General features: G+C 42.4%; 1 protein-coding gene across 1 annotated transcript; it reads right to left on the bottom strand.

Annotated features, from left to right (window-relative positions):
* Positions 1-7105: 7105 nt before the first annotated feature.
* Positions 7106-15424, bottom strand: LOC149439218 (SLAM family member 9-like). The gene is made up of 4 exons (XM_089659273.1): positions 15412-15424; positions 12091-12411; positions 9042-9323; positions 7106-7272 (listed from the first exon to the last, which is right to left on the bottom strand). The coding sequence occupies exons 1-4, from the start codon at positions 15422-15424 to the stop codon at positions 7184-7186; spliced, it is 705 nt and encodes a 234-aa protein (XP_089515399.1). The 3' UTR covers positions 7106-7183.
* Positions 15425-19442: the final 4018 nt, after the last annotated feature.

Raw genomic sequence — 19442 nt, 5'->3', positions numbered from 1 at the left:
TATATACAATCTATACACTATGTACACACGCTGTAATGTAAAAAATGCAAATATCTAAGACAGAAATGTTACATTTGAAATACTAATCCAACCTTCCATTGCCTAATTAGAAGCATGGGGTTACCCCTTTCAGTATTGGACATCCGAAACCTATTAAATGTTAGGAGCCTAAAGGGTTAATTCACCTTTACTTACTTTTCCCAAAAATCTCCCTATACATTACATCAGGGTAGGCAACCTTAAAGAGGTAGAGATCTGCCTAAGCCACATGGGAGAACTTAGAGATCAAAGGTACAGTGTTGCCTCCTTACACCTGATTTAAACATCTAATTGCTGTTCCAGCATGTCGCAATTGTGTGCATTATGCGGCAATCATGGGTTTAAATCAGGTGGTGTCAGGGATCCGGGTATGACCAGAAATGTGTGGGAACACAGGCGTGGTCAGGGCTGGAGAGGTGGAATGGTCAGGCAGGCCGTATGGGTCTGTAATGCACCATCTGGCGGTACCTCTAGCAACCCACGGAATAGGATTCCCCAGAGTGCGGAGTCTAAGTCCCAGTCTGCTTGTTCACCAGGGCCCCTGATGGTGGGGAGTACACCCACCCGTGGTAGAGGGATCCGCCAGAGGTGAAGAGGTGGATGGGTCCGTGTAGGATGGATGGATGGCTGAGCAGAAGCGTAGTCAGACAGGCCGGGTCGGTAACGGTGGGGACAGCGCGGTACAAGGCAGTAGGCACAGAATAGTCGGGTCACTCGCCGGGTCAGTAACAGGAGATCAGATCCAATGAGGGTATCCAAAAGAAGTCAGACAGGCCAGGGATCAGGGCAGGAGAAGTCAGCAAAGGTCAGGATCAAAGCAGGGTCACCAACAAATCAGATAGGCAGATATACAGGAACACAGGATACCAGGTACAAGGGCTCATGGGAAACAACACCAAGGCACTGACTGCAGGCCTGGCCATTGCTTAAATACACCTCCTGCAATCAGCCTCAGGTGATGGCTTGATTGCAGGAGTGAGATTCTGGCTTCTGAGAGCACCCGCTGGCCAGCACTGGTACTGCAGCCCACAAGGCAGGTAAGCCCCAGCACCACTTGTGGTGAGTCCATTCCTGACAGGTGGTGAGGAGGCAATATATCGCTATCTTACCACCTGTCAAACACTCAGATTACTTTTCAGAGGAGTAGCAGTGCTTGCTGCACTTGTGAATCATCCCTTAGTGTATCAATCTCCAAGATAGCTAGGGGGAGCTAGTGTCAAATTGTTAGAGGCTGAGCAGCAGCCTGTGGAGATAGTCAGAGGGAGGACAAATGTAGGTCAGAGCTGAGAGGCTCTGCAGACCAGTTCTCTGGAACTTTCCCCTGCTCTCGAATTTGAGAAAATTCTTGAAGCAGTGGGAGGGAGAGAGGAGTGGCTGGTCTTCACTCTCAAGGGATCCTGGCAAATCCCCAGCAGCAGGCTTGGCATGGGGCCAAGACAGCCCTTAAGTGTGACTGAGTCTGCTCAGCAGCAGGAGCGTTCGGGAGGAAGATGTTGAAGTGAGAGGCTGGGGAGCAGGAACCTGGGAGGGAGCCCAGATGGGAAGGGCCTCATCTACAGGCAGAAGAGCTGGAAAGGAGGAAAGCTCAGGACCTCATCGGCTCCCAGAGCAAGGACCACCTATGCAGCAGGGAAGGTGCGGCCCATCAGAAGGCCTGAGAGCAGCCACCAACCCAGCAGCTCATAGGAAGAAGGAAACTGGATTAGCTGCTACTCTCTTACCCTTAAAATAACAGGCACTGGATTCCCCTGCCCAGGGATTCAGCCAGAACAGCTGTACAATGGAGTATCTGGGGTATGGGGTGGCACCACAGGAGATGCTGGCTAGCTCTCCAGAAGATACATTTTTGCTGTAAAGAGACTTGTAGATAGTTCCAGGAAGTTTGTCCTCTGCCATTCCTTTTGACATCCCATACACCCCTTACCACATCCAAGTTCAATTCCCCTAATTAAATCCAATAAACAAGATCAAAGACTGGTTACTGTCTCCTGGATGCAAGTCTGAATGGAAAATGCATGTTGCCTGGCTGTGCAGGACTATAGGGGGACCCAAAACTCAGCAACTCCTACGGGCATAGTGCTACTTCATTATTATTATACAGGATATATATAGCGGCAACAGTTTGGGCAGCGCTTTACAATATAAAGTTAGACAGTACAATTACAATACATTTCAGTACAGAAGGAATAGGAGGGCCCTGCTCATGGAGCTTACAATCTAAAGGAGGTGGTACAAAAGGTAATAGCTGCCGAGTGCTATGGTTGCATTTGGCAGTGACAGCTTTGGGACCGATCACATGTAAAGTTGTGGAGTGGTAAAACCCTGAGTTGCTGAGTCGCAGTTTTACCTTCCCAATCCCTCCCCCTTTAGCTGCTCAGACAGCAGCCAAAGGTGTACAATGTGCCACAGTAGGAATTACACCCCCCTGTTGTGTTTAGCGGGTGCTACCATCTGCTAATCGCAACCCATTCAAGTAAATGGGGCCACTCTGCAAACGCCCCACAGTTGCATGCTTCTGCGGGGTCCAAGGGGTTAAAGCCAGTGGAGAGAAAGCAACACAATGTTGCCTGCTTTAACCCCTTTTTTTACTATACAGGCGTAACTCAGTTTACGAACGCCTCAATTAACGTAATTTTTTGTTTACGAATGAATATCCATTGAAAATAATGGCTCAGTTTACAAATTTTTTTCACAATACGAACGGATTAATTGGTTTTCAATGCTTTTACAATTATTCATACAAGGATTAATACTACTGCAAAAATAGAGAGTGAGAAGAAAACGCTAAGGTTTTCACATGGGAAAGGCAAGAACTTTGTGCATAGTGTTTTAATCTTTCTGACTGCATTTGAGTTGTAATCAGTCTTTCTAGCAAAGATAGGATCATGGACCCCAAAGTTTCCGGTCATCCTGGCCAGCACTGAAATTATTCCTGTATGTTTAACACATTCTTCCTTAACTACATGCCGCCCAGCCACTGTACATATACGGCGGCAGGGCGGCACTCGCAGGCAAAACCACATTTTAAAACGTGTGTTTTGTAAACAAATAGAGGGCGCGCGTGAGGCGCGCCGCCGCCCTATTTGTCCCGCGGATCACCGCCGCAGATGTCAGTCGCCGGGTCACAGCCGCTCCTTAGCGGCTATGTCCTGGCGATCGGCGGCAAACAGTGACAGAGAGCACAGCTGCAGTAGCTGTGCTGTCTGTCACTTCCCTGTCAGCTTGAGGATGAGCTGATCGAGAAAGAACAGTTTCTCTTTCTCGATCAGCCTTGTCCCGCCCAGTACACACCCTCGCCCCCTAGTAAAACACTCCCCTCACTCCTATAACCCTTCCCTGCAAAGTAAAGTTAACCCCTTCCTCCCCATTGCCATTAGTACAGTGTCAGTTTTTTTTTTTCGCACTGATCACTGTATTAGTGTTTTTTGGGGATGTCAGTGACCCCAAGTCAGTACCCCCCAATGTCAGAATGTCCGCCACAGTCCCGCAGTCCCACCATAAGTCCCTGATCGCCGCCATCATTCGCTGATCGCGGCCATTATTAGTATAAAAAAAAACCTAAAAATCCCAGTATCTTTCCCGCCATTTGTAAACGCTATAACTTTCACGTAAACCAATTAATTTACACGTATTGAGTTTTTTTTTTTAGCAAAGACATGTCGCAGAATGCATTTTGGCAGAAATTTATGACTAAATTTGATTTTTGCATTTTTTTGTTACTGGACATGTTTTATAGCAAAAAGTCCAAAATATTGTTTTTTTTCCTCAAAATTGTCAGCCTTTTTTTTTATAGCGCAAAAAATAAAAACTGCACAGGCGATCAAATACCACCGAAAGAAAGCTCAATTTGTGGGGAAAAAAAGGATGTAAATTTCATTTATGTACCATATTGCATGACCGCGCAATTGTCCGTTAAACTAGCGCAGCGCTGTATAGCAAAAAAATGGTGTAAATTGCAGTATTTATACCATAGATTGTAGACGCTATAACTTCACACAAAGCAATCAATATACACTTATTGGGATTTTTTTTACCAAAAACATGGAGCAGAATACATTTTGGCCTAAATTTATAACCAACTTTGAGTTTACTATATATTTTTTATAGCTGAAAATAAAAAATATTGTTTTTCTTCAAAAGTTTTGGCCTTTTTTTGTTTATAGCGTGAAAAATAAAAAGCGCACAGGTGATCAAATTACTCCAAAAGAAAGCTCTATTTGTGTGAAAAAAAGGACGTAAATTTTGTTTGGGTGCAGCATTGCATGACCGCGCAATTATCAGTTGAATTAATGCAGCACCGAGTAGCAAAAAGAGGCCTGGTCATTATGGGGGGTAAATCCTCTGGAGCTCAAGTGGTTAAATAGTCCCGGTGTCTCCTCAGCCAGAAACTGATAGCAGTTGGTAGTTCTGCTAAAAGAGCCCCACAGTTTAGTGAAGTTTGTATTAAAGAAGAACTAAACTCTCTTAGTCAACGTGAATGTTTTTACTCCATAGACTGCTAGTCTTAATAGATACATAGGGAAGTATATCAGATTTACTATTTTAAAACTTTTTTTTTTCATTTCTTCAGTTGCTTCCTGGTTTCTGGCCTAGGTCAAAAGTATGTCATATATCTCAGGTGTCTTCATGGCTATTTATTTTTTCTTTCATCTGTAGGAGGGGAGAAGGGGTTTTCTTAGCTAAGCATGCCCTCCTGCTTGCATATCCGGAGATAAGGGGAGATGGATTCCGGGAAGTAAATGCTACATGAATCATCTGCCCTTACTCGAGATAGCCATTGCTAGAGGTGTTAGGGAGTGTTTTTCAAAGTGATTTCCCAACAAAATAAATCATGGCGACATGGATGAATGGGTGAGTTTGCTTTGAATAACAAAAATTAAATAAATTGAGTTTTCGGTTAGTCATAGAGTGGAAGGTGTAGTGGATTTTAAATTTACAATGAGCCCTGGGATCTGAGATGCTGAAAAAGGCCGGTGAGCTACTGAGGACATTAGCTGAAAAAGGTTAAGAGTGAATTCTTTGCACTGACGCCATCCTCTTTCCAGTCAAGGCCTGGACTGAGCGAAGCTAAAAGGGAAGGCCAGCATGACTGGGGCGTGCAGACGAGGCGGAACGTGTATTTTGGGTGGGAGTCTATGCAAGAGGAAAAGGGGGGGTGGTTACTTACTTGATTGGAGTACGCAGCATTGAAGGGTGGTCTTGCCAGGATTTGAAAAGGGGGGTTGGGTCTTGTCAGAGTTCAGTCGGAGCTTGTGCCATCACGGGGGGTGGTTTCTCCCGCCCTCCCTCCCTGGAGCTGTTTTCGTATTTTGTGTGGTGTGTTGGTCATGGTTTGTCCTTTGTGTTTGTCCTGGTGTTGGTTTTGCTGTTTGGTTTGGTTTGTTCGTGGAGTTTGTTTTGTGTGGGTTCATTGAGTTTGTTCATTGTTCAGGACAGCTGTTTATGTCCCGAGGTGTTTGTTTGTTTGTTTTTGTCATGGCAGCTGGCAGGGGTCGATGGGTCTTTGAAGGCGGTGTTGGAGTGACAATTTGGTGAATTATGGGTTGGGCCCATCCTAGGTATGGGTGTCCCTTCCCAATTATAAGGTCATGTTGGTAATGTGGGAGTTCATTGGCTATATCTGGGACTACGTAACTGTAGTATTGTCCCCGAGGCGGTGTAGTAGTCGCTGGGGGCCTTTCATTGGGTGTCAGATACAGCCCAGTTTGTGATGGGAGTAATGGTGCCCTTCGAAGACCTTGGACCTGGTTGGGATCTTACTGTCAGGTATCAATTAAGTTTACTGTAAGAAGTGTTATTTTTGAGTTATGTTAAATAAATAACTGCTATGGCCAGTTTTTTACACCAGAAAGAGAGTCGCATGGTCATTTGGGTGGGGAAGGTTTTGAAGGATGGTGGTGGTTTTATGGATTAGGGGTAAGTATTAGCCTCGGTATTCTGCAAGTCCAACAGTCATGACAACTTGTGTCCAAAGTTCCCATCTCTAGTATTCTACCGACAATGGTAACAGATTTCCTGCTACTTGCCCTTGATCTAGACATGCTTTATGTGAAGATTAGGAAAGGCAGGAGCCATCAAAATCTTTCTATGGGGCCCCATGATCTGTAGTTACGCCCCAGCTTGTAAGTTTAGGTGTTACATTTTTTCCCTGTTTGGGAGATTTCCTTTCACTAAAGTGATGGTGAAATCTGCTCTTAGCCATCATCTTAACAGGCAAGTGCCTTCATTGAAAAATTTCCCCTCACCCCTTTTTGGGTGCAAACTATAAAATGCTGGATTTTCCATCACTTCCCGTCTCAGTGACAATAAGCACCAGGAAAAAATAGTGTGGGTAAATCTACCTACCAGGGACATAGACATCAAAAAACATTTGAAAGGGGTTCTAATTCAACCCTGTGCTCAAAAAAGCTAATAGAAATGATGGCTATACTTACACATTAACAATAGTTTAGGGGCATCACTAAGTATACCTTTAGGCATGTAAAGTGGTAGCAAAGGGCAACTAACTTTCCTTAAAAACATTACCCTCCCCCTCCTACTGCCTATCTACATACCCTATATATATATAGCTCCCCCATGTAAATGAGTGCTCAACAATGGCTGTGAATTTCCAGAGTCATGTTGTCACCTATAGGCTCCCATGGCCCAGCTGTTGTTGGCGCTCCCTCCTCTCCCCTGCAGCTGCCACTCACTGACACAGGGGAACTGGAGCTGCTGGATCATGTGACTGGACTATAAAATAGGTAAGTACAGAGGTCTTTTTTATACAGGGTAGGTAGGATGGGTAGGAGGAAAGGTGAGGGAACATGTTAAAGAACAGTTAGTGTTACCTTTCCTCCCACTTTATTTCAACTGTACTGTATATTAAGCTGTTATGTGGTCTCCTAGCAGAGCAAACTGAAGCTTACCCAGTGCTTCTCATCCCCACATACACAAAGTCAACCTGTTGCTTTGCCCTTCATGGACAAAATCAGAGATTCTCTTAAATTGTTTTAGCACTGTTAAATTACATTTTCAGATAAGACAGTAAAATACTTTTCTGACCTACAATGGCTTGGCATTTTTTTAAGACTGACATTGTTTCTAATATCTTTATGTTTTGCCAGCATTACACAACATATGATATTTAGTGATTTTTACCTTTCTATTTATATCTGTTGGACAGATATATAAAGCAGATGCTCAACACCAGGTATGTTGCTGTCAGGGCCAATCTCAGATAGAATGCACATCCTATAAAAAAAAAAAAAAAAAACCACAATGGATGTATGAGAAACTGAACCAGTGAAAAGCATACTATATCGTAGCTTATAGGGTTTATATTCCCCTAAAGCTAATATTTTTTCTTTTTTTCAGATACAAATAGCTCAATATCTTTTGGAATCTCATCTCTTGATTCTCCAATTAGATCTCTCTTAGCGTTCCCTCCCACACTTTACACAGAAGGCAGCAACAGTACAGGGCACCCCTTCCCTGGAGTCACTACGAGATATCAGAAAACTATGGGTGTTTCAGCCCAACTGTGTTTTTACCCATCAATGAAATACAGGGGCGGACTGATGACTCATGGGGCCCCCGGGCAATAGGGGATCATGGGGCCCCTGTGTCCTTGCCCAAACTCAAAAAAGCCTATAAAAAAGGTACCAGGGGCATCTCATGGGGCCCCCTACTGACCCCGGGCCCTCGGACAGTGCCCGAGTTTCCAAATGGTCAGTCCACCCCTGATGAAATATCTGATTTGAGAGGAATGGCAATTTTATATTACTAAACTGCCTGGGAAAGGGTTATTCAACTCTTTGAAGTTGTGAACCCCAAGAGCCAGGATTAAGGTTCTAAGTGTTAAGTTTCCCATATGTTTTTTCATGCCAAAAGTTGTATCCCTTATGACAAACACAATAAAAAAAAAAATCAAAGCAGGCAATTTGTGGTTTCCAAAAGACCATTCTAGCTTGTTGGAACCACAGTGTGGAGCACACATTATGAGGGGGTTACAACAGAATGAATGCTTGCCCAAAATGACTGATATGCCCCCTCTGGAGACAGAATTAGGATTCCAAGTGTTAGGTTTTGCACATTAAAAGCTGTAGTCCTTATGACAGTGTAGGTACTGGTAATTTGTGGTATCCAAAAGACTGGAACAGCTAGTTGGGATTAGAGTTCAAAGCAAGAATCATGGGGTTACAGCAGAACATTTTGCTTGCCTTAAATAAATTATGTCCCCCTGTACATATACTTTATATCACCTTTTCAAATATTTCTTATATAGCAAGACAGCCCACCTACTAAAAATACAAAGTTCCCCTTCGGCCAGTATCCGGTGCTAACTCTGACACAGCTTCATGTAAGGTATTCTTTTTGAGTGGGCATACATACTGTTTACAGTAGGTCAAAGCTTCATGGAGAATGACAGAATTGAGATATCTGTTCAACTCCAGACTCAATAGACCCTCCAACCATTTTATCTTGTGTCTCAGCTGATATAGCATGTGTGGAGAGAAATGCTTTCTTACATTTTTAATGTGCTATAGCACAAAGATTTTACAACATGTTGGAACTGAATTATAATGATTGCTTCTTAATGTCATAATAGTTGCTATCATTCGTAGGAGATACTTGGATGTATTTTAAAATGAAGCTGTTAAATGAGAGCAGAATTAGACCATGTGTTTTCTAATTTAACCAACAGTTATAACACAGCATCAAATTTTAATGGTCACCCTACCCTGCGTGATGAGAAATGGTCAAGTCACCCATGGGCTTCATATAGTTTTGGGAACTCCAGCAGGAAGATCTCCCCACCATTGTGCCTGACTCTTTTTCTAAAGGTTTGGTGTTCCCACAAACTAGGGATGGGGGATGTACCACTCCTCTGTAACCATTTAGGCCTCTTGTCCTCTGTGTCCACAGAAAATAAATGCAATTGTTGGGTGGTTTAACTCTCCAGCATCTAACAAAATTTGTCACATTAATGGGTGCATGGGCTGATCCTCCTGTTTTCCTACCTAGAGCACAGATTGGCTTTAAATATAAAGTAACATTCTTCTGGTCAGCAGGGTTGTGTACTATGCACAGGAGGTCCATGTCCCAGGACTCAGGCCGTAGTGACATCTGGACTGTGTCTCTAGTACTATTATACTGTTGATAGGCAGAGCCTCCATGCCTGTATTTCCAGATATAGGACACCACTGAGAGGTTTGTTGGGACAGAACAATGAACAGTCATATTACACCAGTTGTTGCTTGTCTTCTCCAATTCAGCTTCTAAAGATGGGGCCGGGATAGGCTCTGCAATCAGAAAAAAAGCTGTTTTAGCCTAAGATGAAACAATTGATCATTTCAAATATATGTAGTACCCTCCTAGGTAGCTAGGGGGAGCTAGCTAGGCGTTTTCAGCTAGGAAGGCTGAATAGCAGTCAGGGCTGAGTTAGAGGGTTATTTTAGGTCAGGGCTAGGAGGCTCTGCAGTTCAGTTCCCCGATACCTCCCCCTACTCTAGAAACTTGGAGAAAGTTCTGGAAGTAGTGGGCAGAGGTGATGAGAAGCTGGCCTGCACACGTAGAGGACCCTGGCCAATCCCCAAGCAGGAGGCTTGGCAAAGGGCTAGGGCAGCATTTAAGTGTGGCTGAGCCTGCTCTGCAGCAGGAGAGTTCGGGTGGAAGATGCAGTGAGAAAGCTAGAGTGTAGAGCGTGGGAGGGGGTCCAAAAGAGGGGCCTACCTGCAAGCAGGGGCTGGAAGGGATGATCTCTCAGCCTCAACCATCCCCTGAGAGAGGGCAGCCTGGGAAGCAGGGAAGGAGCCAGCTCAGCATAATACCTGAAGGCAGCCACAAACCCACAAGCTTTCAGGAGTGAACTGAGTAAGTAATCCCACACCCCTTTGGCTAGTTAAGGGGAGAGGAAGTTCTGGTAGAAAACCTGACTAGACCCCATCTGGGACTGCTAATATAAAGGTGGCAGATTCTGGGTCTTCTTGCTCAGGGATTCCCTCAGGCAGCTGGGTGAAGAGAAAAATTCATCTAGGGTCTGAGGTGGTACACCTGGAGGACTAGAGAGCTCTTCCAACCAAGAGACTTTGCTGTCTAATGGAATTGCACATAGATTCTAAAGAGTTTGTACTCAGTTCACAGATCCCTTGGGCATCCCATACACCCCTCTACCCCATCCAAGTTCAATATCCCTTAAAAAAAAAAAAAAACCTCAAGGACTGTTTACTGTCTCCTGCATGCAAGGTCTGAAGAAAATGCTTGTGGCCTGGCTGTGCAGGATTATAGGGGTACCCAAAATTCAGCGACTCTCAAGGGAGTAGTGCTACATATACATTCTGTGTATATACTATATATATATACTGTATATACAGGCCTTGAAATTTCCACTCGCCTGCTCGCCAATGGCGAGTGGAAATTATGGTGGGGGTGATTGTGTCCCCCAGGGCCATCTTTCTGAGCAGGCTCAGAGCTCAGGCCGGATCTGTTATTGGCACTGGGAGCCGTCAGACTGCTCAGTAGCTGAGAGCAGTGAAAGCAAAGGAAGGAGTGTGTGCTGTGCTCTCTGCCTCCCCCTAGAGTGCAGTACCTGGCTCTGTGAGTGAACAACGAAGTACTGCAACTTTGTATAGGGGTGTGTGTGTGTCTAATTTCACCTCACTCTGCTCACATGATCCTCTATGTCAGCCAGCGGTGGCTTCAGGTGGAGGAGAGAGCACTTAACAGCGTGTGTGTGTGTGTGTGTGTACATGTGTGTGTATTTGTGTGTGTGTGTGTCTGTGTATGCATGTACATGTGTCTGTGTGTATCTGTACATGTGCCTGCATGTATATACATGTATGTGTGTGTGTACATGTGTCTGTGTGTGTGCATGTACATGTGTGTTTGTGTGTATGTATGTACATGTGTCTGTGTGTACATGTGTCTGTGTGTGTATGTATGTACATGTGTCTGTGTGTATGTACATGTGTCTGTGCGTGTGTATTTCTGTGTATGTACATGTATCTGTGTGTATGCGTGTCTGTACGTGCCTGTATGTGTATACATGTGTCTGTCTGTATGTGTGTACATGCGTCTCTGTGAGTGTGTGTACATGTTTCTGTGTGTGTATGTACATGTCTGTGTGTGTGTACAGGTGTCTCTGTTTGTGTGTGTTTGTTAGTGGTGAGTAACTCTTAAGGTCTGGCTAGTAGCTCAGTACTTGAAATTTTAAGCCCTTTTTATATTTATTTATTTACTTTTTTTTATATTTTTTTCCTTTTTTCATGAGAGATAGATGGGTATGTTTCTACTGAGTGTTGATGTATATTATGTGAACATCATCAGGGTCAGGCTGTGGCCTGATGAGCCAGCATCAGCTATCAGTAGAGAGGTGAAAGTGCTGCCAATTCTGTTAGCAGTTTAGTTATAGGTGGACTCAGAGTGGGTGAACTGTAAGTACAAAGAGCACTGTTACACCTCTTGATGGAAAATATCTGAAAAAAATAACTTTCTTTGGGACTCATAGAAGTCAATTAGTTATGTTTTAAGTCTGTGCAAAGAATTAGAAAATTGTATTGGAAGGTAAAAGGGGGACCAGATTGGTTGTTGTACTCAAGTAGGATAGTTCTTCCTTCAGACTTCTAAAGCCCAACTATGGGGTAATTTTTTATTGCCCATGTCCCCCTGCCTTAGCCTGCAATACTCACCTTCACTTTAGAGCCGTTCCCTGCTCTACTTTTTCTTCACCACAAGTTGTTCAAGTTGAATGAGTCCCAGCGTTACTCAACCCAGAATACGGAGCACATTCATAAGTGCAGGGCATCCTGACATTACACAGTCCTTCCTTCACAATTTCCTTGCTGAGATAATCAGCACCCCTCTTTATATCAATATGGCCCGCCGAACCACAAGAAGAGGCAAAGATGAAAAGGACCCTACGGAAATCCATGACTGGCTTAAATGCTTCAGAGAAGAAAAGTATTAAAACACAAACAGCATATAATACTACCAGTGAGGACACAAAGGGAGGCAGAAACATCAATTTTGGGGGGCCTTGCACTTTATATACCTGTTAAAGTAAACACCTACCATACACAAAGAGAACAAATGACTGTTCATGTGATTCTTTGGTTGTAAGTGTGATATCAGCCATATATTTCCCAGAATCCCTTAGTGTCAGCTGTTCAATAACCAGTGTGGCTCCATTATCAAGCGTCTTTATCCGGTCAGCGAACTGATCAGCATATTTTTTCAGCTGGCCATATTTTATTGCTGCCACCTTGACTGTTCTCTCTTCAGATGTAAATGTCCACACATATTCTTCTATAGGCACTGTTGAAGTCAACTGACTGGAAATCCGAACAGAATGGTTTAGAAGGCCAAACACTTCCTCTATGGTATGCTCTTGAGCTACAAGAAACAGGATAGAATCTTATAAAACATTAAGTCTTATGCAAAGCTAAATTTCAGGCACATATATGAAAAGGTAATGGCATGCTTACTTATTTTGAGAGAGATTGCTTTAGATTCCATAGAATCCATCCGAGAAACCTTAACATTAAGCCCGAACCCTGATGAAGGGGGCTAAATTGGCTCCAGAAATGCATGGGTTACCACTGTTCTTCCTGCTGTCTCATTTTTACCAACAATAAAGGATTATGGATTTTTAGATCATTTGGTGCTCTGTTTGCTGATTTCATTGTGGTCTTTTTAGCTCTACTTTTTGGTTCTACTTTTTGGGATAAGCCCCATTAGACATGTGCATGCCTGAAAATTTTGTTTTGTTTTGTACATTGAAGAATTTAATTTCATCATATTTGCTATTTTGACCAGGAATTCATTTCATATCTTTTCATTTTGTTCTGTTGGTCTGGGTGGATTTGAAAGATTTTGCAATTTTTCCAGAAGATTGGGATATTGTATATTCAATATATTATCAAATTAGTTGGATTCAAATTAAAAAGATTCTATATTTTCGGATGCTAGCTCAACCCACCAAAAGAAATGGCATGAGCTGATTGGACAATATTGACTGGCGTCATGTGCATATGAATTAACAAATGGAATGAAATTCAGATCCATTTGTTATCTGAATCAGAATTATCAAACAAATGTGAAAATTGAATTAGTTTCCCCACAGGCCAGAACTACTACTGCATCATGTGGTGTAATCTGAATTAAACAAATGCATTTGTTAATTTCATTACCCCAACTTATTTTGGGATTCGTTGACATTCATTACTATGTCCGTTCGGAGATTCGTATATATACCCGATTCACCTAAAATGAAATTTTTGTCTGAAAAGTGAACCAACAAAAAACGCACATGTCTAATCTCCATCTTCTGTGCTTGAGCAGCTGAGGCCAAGTTGTGAAGTTCTAATGCGTGTTGTAGTTGACAGGATCAGGATTTGAGTCCAGTGCCTCACACTCACTTTATTTGAAACTGTTTTACTGTACTGTCAGGGCTGCCTAAATCTCAAGACTAGAAATGCAAATCCTTTGACATGTCAACCACTGACCATATATGTATTTTAATTGTGTGCGTATCTGTTTGGCTGGAGTTCAGGAAATCCCCAGCAATGAATCTGTAAGTAAAATGTTATTTTGTATATTTTCTTTCTGTTTTTGTACATTTAGAGATTATTTTACATTTGAATCACTTAGCAGGCAAGAAATATGTAAAGTAAACCTTTCCTTATGAAAAAAAAAAAGAATGGGTCTCCATGTTTTTTTCTGGAAAAGGTTTCCTTTGCTCACAACCAAAATGTTAAATGTAGTGAATTACACGGCCTCCATAAAGACTAATCCCTGTACTACCAAGCTTGTGCTGAGCTAGAGCAATGTTTGTTCTGCATCGCCTGTCATGTGGTGTGGGCTCCTGATGGGAAGGAGTTATGGAGCCTTCTTTGGAGACAGCACCAAGATAAACACTGTGCATTATGGAGACACTATAACATTCAAGACATGTACTGGATTATATTTAAAATTTTCTGTAGACTTTATATGGTTGTGATCTAACATGAGTGTAAAAAGTACCCAAATTCTTCAAAAAAAAATCACATTAAAAAATACAGAACAGGACTAGAGGGAACAATTTCCAACAGTGACACCTGTTCTATTGGCCTATTTTGATTGCCTTTTTTATTTTAGAATATCTATAATGAACTCTTAATGATCTCAGAAGCCTCTTGAACTGATGTCAAAAGCACGCAACAAATGCCTATTGAGCCCTGTAAATACTGGTCCTAAGAAGGTATATGACCTCACTTTGGAGAAATTGCCTCTCACTCCCTTCTTTATCTTTGAGACTGGATGTGAAAGCAATTTAGAGTCTGACAAGAGTTTTAACCTTTCCATGTGGTATTCAAAGCTTAAAAAAAACCCCAAACCTAACCCCACCTTAAAACCCACCTAAAAGCAGAAAGGGAGTTTATTCAATTAAAACCATACTATAAACAAAGATAGTAAACCAATCCCCAGAATGATACAATTGGGTCCTACCTCATTTTCAATTTCAAATATTGTAACACAACTTTCAAATAAGATATAAGATTACTCAAAAGACTTTGGGATTGATTTACTAAAACTTGAGAGTGCAAAATCTGATGCAACTCTGCATAGATACCAATCAGCTTCCAGTTTTGTTCAAAGCTTAATTGAACAAGCTGAAGATAGAATCTGATTGGTTACCATGCATAGATGCACCACAATTGTACTCCCCAGTTTTAGTAAATCAACCCCTTTGGTGTGCTTTTTAAGTTTACTGTATATTTATAATGTCTACTTGGGATCTGGGATCTATCTAGAGTAGAGATTTAGATTGTTTCACTTAATGGATAATGTAACTTCTGTCTATGTGGTGTGCAGACTTGACTACACTTCTGAAAGTCACCAAAGGCACAAGATTTCAAATTGTATGTTATATATGTTACAGTACAAAATGCAAATATTTGTTTTGTAATAGATGTACATTGTTCAACTCACCCGAAACTTGGAGAAAGGCTACCAGCAATGCAAAGAAAAACCTATTCATCTCACTTCTCATCTTCTCAGTTCTCAGTGTAATGTCATTTCCCCTCTACGCTTAGGTAGAAGTACACAGCAAAACCACAGATTGGTCATGTGGCCTAATACACTTATGTCGGAGCATGGAATGTTTTTGAATCTTGTTTCATTTCACAACAATGTACATGATGTTTTAAAAAGAAAATAGTTATGTATTTTAAAGACCATTATTAGGCAAAGCAAACATCACTTTCATCCCTCCCACTAATCCATCTAGCTATTTAAGGAAAAATACATTGTGAAACATTTTTTATGCTCACCTAAGTTTGCCATCAGAGTCTCTTGCTGGTACCACGTCCAAGAGTCACAACCGATCGATCCAGAATGCAGTAGACCTCTCACCTCTTTCTGACATTGTCATCCACTGCAGTTTTCAAAGGTGCCCATCAATGGACAGCCAATAGGAGGTCTTCAGAAAATTCAGGAAGTGACATGGGTACCTGAAGAAGGACTCTCTTTTTGCAAGGAAGAATTAGAAAACATGGGACCCAATGCATCACATGACCACAAATGTATTTATTTTATCCATTTAAAAAAGGAAAAAAAATGAACCCAGTGATTGACTCGAGTTAATCTTTATGTAGTCGTGATGTTAAATTTAGAAACATTTAAGGAAGTTTTTTTTCTAAATAAAGTGATACTCTAAAATTCAGACTCCAGAGAAAATCAATTGGTGGAATTTTTTGGATAGAGTGGAGAACAATTAACGTTTCTCTCTGTGACCCATAGGGAAGATTTTCCTTCACTACATTTGCCTTTGGCATATGTATAAGAAATGGGGGGCATAGGCGTGTTCAGGCTGGGACGACATGAACAACAATGAAAACTTTGGCTTGATCAGATGTTCTAACCCTTCCCCACTCTACTAAAATGTGCTTCTGTATCAGGGGCGGACTGACAACTCATGGGGCCCCCCGGGCAATAGGGGATCATGGGGCCCCTGTGTCCTTGCCCAAACTCAAAAAAGCCTATGAAAAAGGTACCAGTGGCATCTCATAGGGCCCCCTACTTTTTCCAGGCCCTCGAGCAGTGCCGAGTTTCCAAATGGTCAGTCCACCCCTGTTCTATATGTTTCCCTATTGGGGAGATTTCTTATCACTTCCTGTCCCAACAGGAAGTGAGAAATTTAGGCAGGAGTTGACCTTTAAATCTCACTGATAAAGTGTTCACATGGCCATGGAGGGTAGCAGCCTGACTGCCCTAACCAGGCTGATAATGTTGTAAGAAGATGAAGGTTAAAGAAGAGGCTACTGAAAGTATCTCCAACATGGAAACTTCTTCATTAGATTACTATGCATGCCCCATTCTACTAAATGTAACGAGATCAGTTTGGATGGACATAGCCTGTAGAAAGAAACTATACACTTTATATTTGTAGTGTTGTGGGTGTTGGTCATTACCAGAAAACAATGACCTAATTACAAAGCGAGGCATACAAGTGCAAAGTGTTTGAAGGACAGGAGGGTTCTGATACATGTTACCAGCATGAAGCTTCCCGGCTCTTTCTTCTCAGTATTTGGTAAAAAATACCTCAAATGTGGGCAGTGAGTTACTTGGATTCTGTAGGCTGGTTAGACCAGTGTGATCTAGTCATAAAGAGCATGGAAAATTGTCAAGTTTCCAATAACATTTTGCTTCTTCAGTGTCTGCGCTGAGGTTGCTCATAATTTCTCAGCCTCAACTTGCAAAAGTTCAAATTTGTTTTCTAAGATTTGTCTAATTTATAACATATTGTCTAACAGTGGTGGTTCTTTGATCATTGCCTCTGGTCATACTGTATTATTATTATTATACAGGATTTATATAGCGCCAACAGTTTGCACAGCACTTTACAATATAAAGGTAGACAGTACAATTACAATACATTTCAGTACAGAAGGAATAGGAGGGCCCTGCTCATGGAGCTTACCCAGTACTCTATCTTCTCCTGAAGATTTTATATTAATGTAGCTCCCCTCAAGCTTAGCTAGAGTGAGCAAGTCAGGCCTTTCTAAGGCAGAGGTTGAGTAGCAGCCTAGGGTGAGTCAGTCTGGGAAGTGAGGTAGTGAGGTTACCTCAGGACAGTCTAGAGAGGTTCTTAGGGTCAGGGCTTCTGCAGCTCTCCACCTTTCCAGAAACCTGATTGGAGGAGGGATGGAAGCTCAGATCTACATGCTTGAGGGGCCTTGGTCAATCCCCTGGCAGGGGGCTGGGCATGGTGACCAAGGCAACCCTTAAGTACTGCAGAGCATGAGAGGAAGTTTTCAGAGTATCAGGTGGAAGATGGAGTGAAGGCTGGAGTGTGGATCCTACCTACACGCAGGAGCTTGAAAGGAGGATCTCTCTGTCTCACCATCCTCTAAGGGAGGACAACCTGGGGAGTGGCGATTGAGCCAGTCCAGCTCAAGATGGGGGGTGTTCAATTCTGGCCATTTGTAGTGCTAATAAGATAGCTATAGTCAACATAAGGGATGGTAAGCTTGGCACTGCCATGAGGTTTAATGAATTGTACAGGGAGGTCTTTTCATTAAATGTAGATATTTAATAGATATAGTACGAGTACTCCAATTTTTCATTATCTTAGCTTCCCACAATCCCCTGCTCAACAGGACTTTGTGCAGTACAGTAGATCTTGATTGGCTCAATGTCTAGCACAGGGAGCTTGATGCAGGAGGAGATACATGAGTGATGACCTCACTAGCTTGCTGATAACTTTTTATTGTTCTGGAAGTAAGCTAGGGATTGGTCTGTGAACAATCTATATTTCTTAACCACAATGGAGAAATGCAAATTCACTGATCTGGCTGTGCAGAGCAGCAGGGGTACCTGGATCATAAGGCTGAAACCAAATTTTAAATCTTTTAGCAGGTATAACAGTTCCCACATGCTTTTGGGAGATATTCAGATGTGTTTTTGCAAAATTTAGCCAGGCTTGGATGTTTTTCTTCATAAGAAAAGGCTTCCGTCTTGCCACTCTACTCCATAGCCCAGACATATGAAGAATACGGGAGATTGTTGTAACATCACACAGCCAATACTTTCCAGATATTCCTGCAGCACCTTTAATGTTGCTGTAGGCCTCTAGACAGCCTCCCAGACAGTTTTCTTCTTGTCTTTTCATCAATTTTGGAGGGACATCCAGTTCTTGGTAGTCACTGGTGCACCATATTTTCTCCACTTGATGATGACTGTCTTCATTGTGTTCCATGATATATCTAATACCTTGGAAATTCTTTGTACCCTTCTTCTGACTGATACCTTTTAACAATGAGATCCGTCTGGTGCTTTGAAAGCCCTCTGCAGACCATGGCTTTTGCTGTAGGATGTGACCAAGAAAATGTCAGCAAAGATCTACTAGAACAGCTGAACTTTATTTGGGGTTAATCAGCGCCACTTTAAATGATGGCAGGTGTGTACGGATTCCTATTTAACATGATTTTGAATGTGTTTGCTTAATTATGAACACAGCTACATCCCCAGTTATAGGAGGGTGTGCACACTTATGCAACCACATTATTTTAGTTTTTTTCTGTTTACTTCCCCCCCTAAAAGATTTCAGTTTGTTTTTAAATTGAGTTGTACAGTTTATAGGTCACATTAAAGGTGGAAAAAGTTGAGAAATTATTAATCTTTGTCTTGTTTTTTTTACATCACAGAACCTGACATTTTAACAGGGGTGTGTAGACTTTTTATATCCACTGTATGTATAATAATTGTCTATTTAGCAACTTACCAGCAGTCTAGATTTAATGAAACATTTTAAATAATTGTTTTGCAGAAAATAAAGAAAACAAATTAAAGCAACAAGAAATAATTACCAGTCCCACCACCTGTGATTTCGATCTTCTCTCATTTGCCAAGCTACTGCAGCTATAGAGTCTTCAGCATTTGACCCTTCATGGTGAGTCGGTGTCCAGCTGCACGCTGTGGTTCCACCTAACAACTATGTACTGTATCTCTGCAGAGCTGTAATGATGTAGTGGTTGATGGGTGGAACTACAGTATGCAGCAAGGGGTGCAGGTATCCCACATACCCAGGGGCAGACTGACAACTCATGGGGCCCCCGGGCAATAGGGGATCGTGGGGCCCCTGTGTCCTTGCCCAAATTCAAAAAAGCCTATGAAAAAGGTACCAGGGGCATCTCATGGGGCCCCCTACTGACCCTGGGCCCTCGGGTAGTGCCCAAGTTTACAAATGGTCAGTCCGCCCCTGCACATACCCCAAATTTCAGCTGCTAAAGATGTTTCGGGCTAGCGTATTTCTGCAGAAATGGCTACAAAGAAACACTTTTTCAATTAACTTTTTTGTTTTAAAGATCTGAACACAGCTGCCTAGTTTTCTAGGAGCCCATGCACATTCCTGCATAATGAGCAGTTAACTTACACTGTGTACA

This window comes from Staurois parvus, unplaced genomic scaffold (assembly GCF_062004578.1).
Source record: "Staurois parvus isolate SC_StPar_1 unplaced genomic scaffold, SC_StPar_1.0 ptg001146l, whole genome shotgun sequence".
NCBI classification, from domain to species: Eukaryota; Metazoa; Chordata; class Amphibia; order Anura; family Ranidae; genus Staurois; species Staurois parvus.
The sequence above is the reverse complement of the archived record's forward strand: the minus strand, read 5'-3'. Positions and strand labels throughout refer to the sequence as shown.